Below are 6187 nucleotides of genomic sequence, written 5' to 3' on the forward strand. Positions count from 1 at the left end.
TAAAGTTTAAATAACTTACAATTTTGCCTTCTTTTGCGTTCCTACATTTGCATAGTGCTGCCTGTAATACACTTATTTAATCTAAGCATTATGTCTAGTAGATAGATAGATAGATAGATAGATAGATAGATAGATAGATAGCTTTATTAAAAACATTATGTTTTATATATACAAGGTGCAGTTACATTTACATTTACTTATTTTCTCTTTTCTACTTTCTCGTTTTTCTGCTATTTACCTCCTTATTCATATTTTTCTCATCTTATTTAGACCATCCTTTCGTTCCATTTTTATTAATTTTCTTCTCCTGCTATTTTTCTTTTCCACAGGATTTCTCTCATCCTTTTCATGTTGTTTACTCCTTCCGGTTGAGCTTTCCAGCTTTTTGCAGAACTTCCCGTTTCCCCACATCGCTCAAAAATATGTTCAAGCGTCTCTGGCTCCTTTTTACATAATCTGCATAATTTCTTTTCTTCTTCCTCCTAATACCTTGAATCTGAATCTTGCAGTTAATTGTAGGTGGTTTTTTCTCTTTACTCCTTCATCTTTCAAATAATGAGGTTTTTCTTCTCCTTCTTTCCATAATATCTTGTACTCTTGAGAGAATTTCATGTTTCTCATTTTCTCTCTCCTTCTTTGTTTGTCAATATCTTTAGTTAAGTTTTCTAGTTCCTTCCATACATTTCTCTCATTTTCCAGCTTCCATATATAATGTTTGATTGACCACCCTCTCTCCATTAAAAAATTCTTTCTTTCTTTTTTCCATCTTTCCCTTGTGGTTTTCTTTTCTTCCTTTTGCAAGAGCGCAATTTTGTCCTTAACTTTTACACATTCTTTTAGTATTGCGTTGCCTTCGGAATTTAATATTTTTTCTTCGTACTTTAAGGCCCTTTTTGAATATTTTATGGTCAGTTTTTCATATTTTGTTTCTTCCTGAAGAAGGTATCTCGGAGTACTCTTATCTAGCTTTAGTGTCCATTTAATATATCTGTCCTGAATACTTTCGATTTCTTTTCTCTCTTCCCATCCCCAGATTTCTGCCCCATACATTATTATACTTTCTACTAGTGTCTCGAAAAGAAACATTCTCTTTTTCCAGCAATCTCTTAAGTTTCTTTCTCCTATTCCCCATACTTTTCCCATTACACTTAATGCCTTCTTTTTCAGATTTTTAATGTGCTTGTCTACTCCATTATTCCTCTGTAATATGAAGCCTAAGTAATTAAATTCTGTAACCTCTTCGATTGTTTTTCCGTTCCATTGGAATTCGACCTTTTTCTTTCTTCCTCCTGCCTTCTTCCCTCTTAAAATTTTTGATTTGTCTGTATTTAATTCCAACCCTCTTTCCTTTATGTATTTGTTGAATTTTGTTAACATTTCCCTCATTCCTCTTTCATTATTCGCTAATAAAACTATGTCATCTGCATATGACACTGACCAAATTTTTTTTCTACCGATTACTATACCTCCTTCTTGCGCTGTGCTCATTTTCTTCTCTAAGTTTGCAAATGTTGCATTAAAAAGTACTGTGCTCAGTGGACACCCCTGTCTTATGCCTTCTCTCATTGATATAATCTTTGATTTTTCCCCATTAACTTCTATCTTAAAGTAAGTTTCCTCATAAATTTCTCTTATCCTCTCTTTTAATTTGTTTTCTATATTTAGCTCTTCTAAGGTCTTCCATATCGTATCTCTTTTAAGCTTATCGAAAGCTCCTTTCATGTCTGCAAAGAAGAGGAAAATTTCACCTTTTTCTTTCTTTATTTCTTCTTCGATGGCCGTTTTAACTATGTATATTGCGTCAATAGTTCCTTTATTTTTCCTATATCCCATCTGCGTCTCTCCTAATGCTTTTTTGTCTTCCAATTCCTTTTCTAATCTTTTCCTAAGTATTTCCGCGTAAATTTTATATCCTGTGTTCATAAGAGTTATTCCTCTGTAGTTTTCCGGTTTATGTCTATCTCCTTTCTTGAAAATTGGTTTTATTATTCCCATTTTCCATTCCTCAGGCAGATCTTCATCTCCATTCCATATTTTATTTAGTATTCCTTGCAAGTTCTCTTGTAATTCCTTTCCACCATATATCCAGGCTTCATTTGTGATTTTATCTTCTCCAGCCGCCTTTTTCTTTTTCAGCTTCTTTATTACTTGTTCTACTTCCTCTTGCGTTATTTCTTGATCTTCATTTTTTTCTATTTTCTCTTCTTTACCCAGCTGTCTTGTTTCTTCTACTACTTTTCCTCCCATTTGTTTAGCAAAGTGCTCAGTCCATTCAACCATATGTATTTTTTTACTTATCTCTTCTTTTTTTGTTCTTTGTTTGTTTATTAACTCCCAGAACTTCTTTCCCGTTTTGTCCTTTCTTGCTTCTGACCAGTCTTTCTCCAATGTCAGTCGTTTCTTATCCTCAATTATTTTTTTGTATTTCTTTTTACATTCACAGTAATCTGTTTTCAGTTCACCTGTTTCTATATATTTTTTCCTTGTCTTCTTTAACTCTAGTTTTGCTGCGTGACATTCTTGATCCCACCATTTCTTTTTCTGGATACTTGTATTAATCCTTATTTCCTTTATACATACCGCTGCTTTTAGCTTTTCTCTGAGTCCGTTCCAATTTTCTGGTCTTCCTAATTCTTTTAACTTATTGTTGTAATTTAAAATATCCTCCTCCGACCATCCTTCGTAGATTATTGTTTTGTATTTAGATCCTTTTTCATGTACCTTTTCCTTTATGTCTAGTATTAAATTGTTAATGCTTATCTTAGACATTCGACAATCGGCATAGTTTACTTCTCCATTCATGTAGTTGTAAAGTTTTTATCGTACTGCGCTGTTCAGTATTAGACGCTTATGTTGCCAGTTCACGCACAGGACCGGCGTTGGGTTGTAATTTATTGTGATTTTCTAAAAAAAATTTTGCAATTAACCACGCTACTGAACTCACCGTCTAATTGTTTATTGCATCTAGTTTACACCCTCCAAAGCTCGGCATTAATTTTTGTTACACATTGTATGATAACGGAGCTTTTAGCTTTTGCTGTCTATTAATATATTTAAACTCTACATAAATATCGATTGAAATTAATATAGTATTTAACATATTATACCATTATTGAATAGAGACATACGTATGTTAATTTTGCATCAAATACAGAAACCGTTTAAATTGTAAAGTGATTACAGTTTGAAAATTGCTGATACCGAAACATCAGGATTAAATCAATGTCTGCACCTTTCAATTACCTAACTAAGTGTAAAGCGGCAAGATACAGAAGATCATTTCTAAACATTTCACGATCAGTTTCAAATTAATAACGCCTAGCATTTACAAGGAGTGTAATTACTCAAATAACGAAACCGCGTTAACGTAATTTAATGAACATAATGGTCGATTATTAATGGATCTTTGAAATGGTGATTATCCGCCTCTTATTAATCACTCACGAAAATTATGATCAATGAATAGAAACTTAACGATCTGTACGCACACTTACCTACGTCAACACTCTATCTAGAAAAGAGAAAATCAGATGATAGTACCTTCGAAAACAACCATTGTTCCTTGTTGTTTATTAAAATATCACTGCCGTTTCGTATGGGTAAAAGAATGCCTAAAATTTCATTTTAGGATTAATAAAATTATCTTTATTTATAAAACCTTCATTGTGTCGTGAATTTACAGGGAGGTAAAATAATAAATACTGCAGTATGCTTACCTGGTGTCCTATTAGGGGAAGATCAATTTGGGTTTAGAAGAAATAGAAAAATGCGGGAGCTCATTCTAGCTTTACAGGAAACAATAGAGAAAACGATAGAAAAAAGAAAGAGTGCGTACAGAGGATTTGTCGATTTAGGAAAAGCTTTTGACAATGTTAACTGGGACAAAATGTTATATATACTTAAAAATGTAGGGATGAGTTTTGAAGATAGAAGAATTATACTTAATTTGTGTAAAGAGTAACAGGCAGTTATAGAGTAGGGGATGCAACGCAGAAAAGTAAATGTTAGGAAGGTAGTCAGACAGGGATGCACACTGTCACCGCTACTTTTTAATCTATACATCGAAGACGCGATCAACATCGTTAATGACAGTGCAACTGTATGGATAGATATACAGGGGCAAAAGATTAGTATGCTTAGATTTGCAGATGATATAGCAGTATTGCATCTAGCAAGGAGGAGTTAGAGATAGCTATAAATAAAATGAAAGCAGTACTGACAAAACAGTACTGTATAAATAAATAAAAGTAAAACAAAAATACTGGTATACAAGGGACAAAAATAGGGAAAGAGCGAATATAAAGATAGGAGATGAAAAATTAGAAGAAGTGGCTGATTTTAGATATCAGAAGTCAGGACGGAAGGAGTAGTAGGAATATAAAGCAGAGGATAGCGTCGGGTCGTGTCGCCTTCAATAAAAAGAAGTAAATTCTATGCTAGCGAACGGTTAATTTAGAAATTCGAGAAAGATTGTTAATGGTGTATGTTTGGAGCGCGGCGCTATACGGGTGCGAAACGTGGATAGTGGGCGCGGCGGAAAATAAAAGGTTAGAAGTGTTCGAAATGTGGTATTATAGGCGAATAATGAGGATATCGTGGATAGAGAAGGTTAGAAATGAAGAATAATTAGAAAGAATAGGAGAACAGAGGACTCTATGGAAGTCAATAAGAAATAGGCGCTTTCTCAAGCATGAAGGTCTAGTCAGAAACATATTAGAGGCAGAAACGGGTGTTAGGAAGGGTAGAGGTAGACCTAGATTAGATTACTGTTCGCAAATAGTTAAGGATGTGGGATGTTTTAGTTTGAAGGAAATGCGAAGATTAGCTCAGGATAGGAAAGAGTGGAGGTACGTGTCCAATCAGTTTTAGGACTGACAACCTTATGATGATACCTAAAGGTCAAAAATGAAAAGAAGTGCAGAATTTTATGCTCATTGTCTGTCCCTGTGTATGCTTAAATCTTTAAAACTACGCAACGGATTTCGATGCGGTTTTTTTTAAAAGTTAGAGTGATTTAAGAGGAAGGTTTATATGTATAATACATGCATAATATAGTAGGGAAACACTGATAATTTTAGAGGTTTCTAATGTGATGTCGTAAATAAACACATTTTTTGCGCTTATATTGCAAACGCTGGCTGAACCCCACGAGATAGATCAAAATAATGTACTAACATATTGTAAATCTTAAAAGGGTTTACAAAAAAGTCCGCGATGGTATATGTCTATCTCTTAGGGATAACCCACAATAACCATTTTTATCCTTTACTTTTTATGAGAAATAAAATGACTTATTTACGAAGCGATTGTAGGTAATACAGCATTAATTCTTATCCAATTAAGTACCTTAAATACATTGCGCTTTTAATATAGATCAATATGGCCCTTTACAACATGTAATTTAAATGAATATTTTCGAAGATATTACAGATTTAAAATGTAGGGATATAGCGCTTGCGGCGGTACCAGCCAGGAGGCCGATTTGTATTGTCTAATGACAAAAAAACTGTGAATGTTGTATATAAAGACATTCTGTGGTATATTTAGTATGTTCAGGAGGTATCTTTTGAAGATTTCCCCTTTTCGATAATAATCTAAACAAAACAAAATATATTTAGTATCAACATTGCACCCGTGCGAAGTTGGGGCGGGTCACTACTGCTACATAAAATTGAAATTCTACTAACTTAACAGTTATTGAAATGAAAGAAGGAAAACGTCAAAAATATGATTTAATTTTTTTTAGAAATGACGTGATTTCTACTAATATTATTCAGTCACTTTTCTGGAACATACATCAATTTCAGTATTTGTTTTGGGCACCATATTGGATTATTCCATCAGCGCTGTATTCTGAATAATTTGACATGTCATATGTCACACATCGGACCACTGGACTGCCAATGAAAAATGAAATTATGTGTCATAGATGTGTACAGCGTACCTACACGATAACGCATCTAGTTTTTCTGGGCGTAAAGTTAATTAAATCGATGAAATCAGAAACAAGATTATTTCTCGTGATGTCCATTAATTAAATGAAAAAAACGCGAATATTTTAAAAAATCTCTTTTTTGTAGGCATTTACCTACTGTATGTAATTAAAAAAAAGTTACTGATAACGGGAAGTGAAGCCGATCTCCACGTTCATTCGAAAAATCAATTGAATGTTCTACCTATTTTAACT

General features: G+C 33.4%; 1 protein-coding gene across 1 annotated transcript; it reads right to left on the minus strand.

Annotated features, from left to right (window-relative positions):
• Positions 1-1383: 1383 nt before the first annotated feature.
• On the minus strand, positions 1384-2799 carry LOC112906736. The gene is made up of 2 exons (XM_025981493.1): positions 1870-2799; positions 1384-1822 (listed from the first exon to the last, which is right to left on the minus strand). The coding sequence occupies exons 1-2, from the start codon at positions 2767-2769 to the stop codon at positions 1814-1816; spliced, it is 909 nt and encodes a 302-aa protein (XP_025837278.1). The 5' UTR covers positions 2770-2799; the 3' UTR covers positions 1384-1813.
• Between the last annotated feature and the right edge of the window lie 3388 nt (positions 2800-6187).

This window comes from Agrilus planipennis, unplaced genomic scaffold, assembly GCF_000699045.2.
Source record: "Agrilus planipennis isolate EAB-ADULT unplaced genomic scaffold, Apla_2.0 scaffold53, whole genome shotgun sequence".
Taxonomy (NCBI): domain Eukaryota; kingdom Metazoa; phylum Arthropoda; class Insecta; order Coleoptera; family Buprestidae; genus Agrilus; species Agrilus planipennis.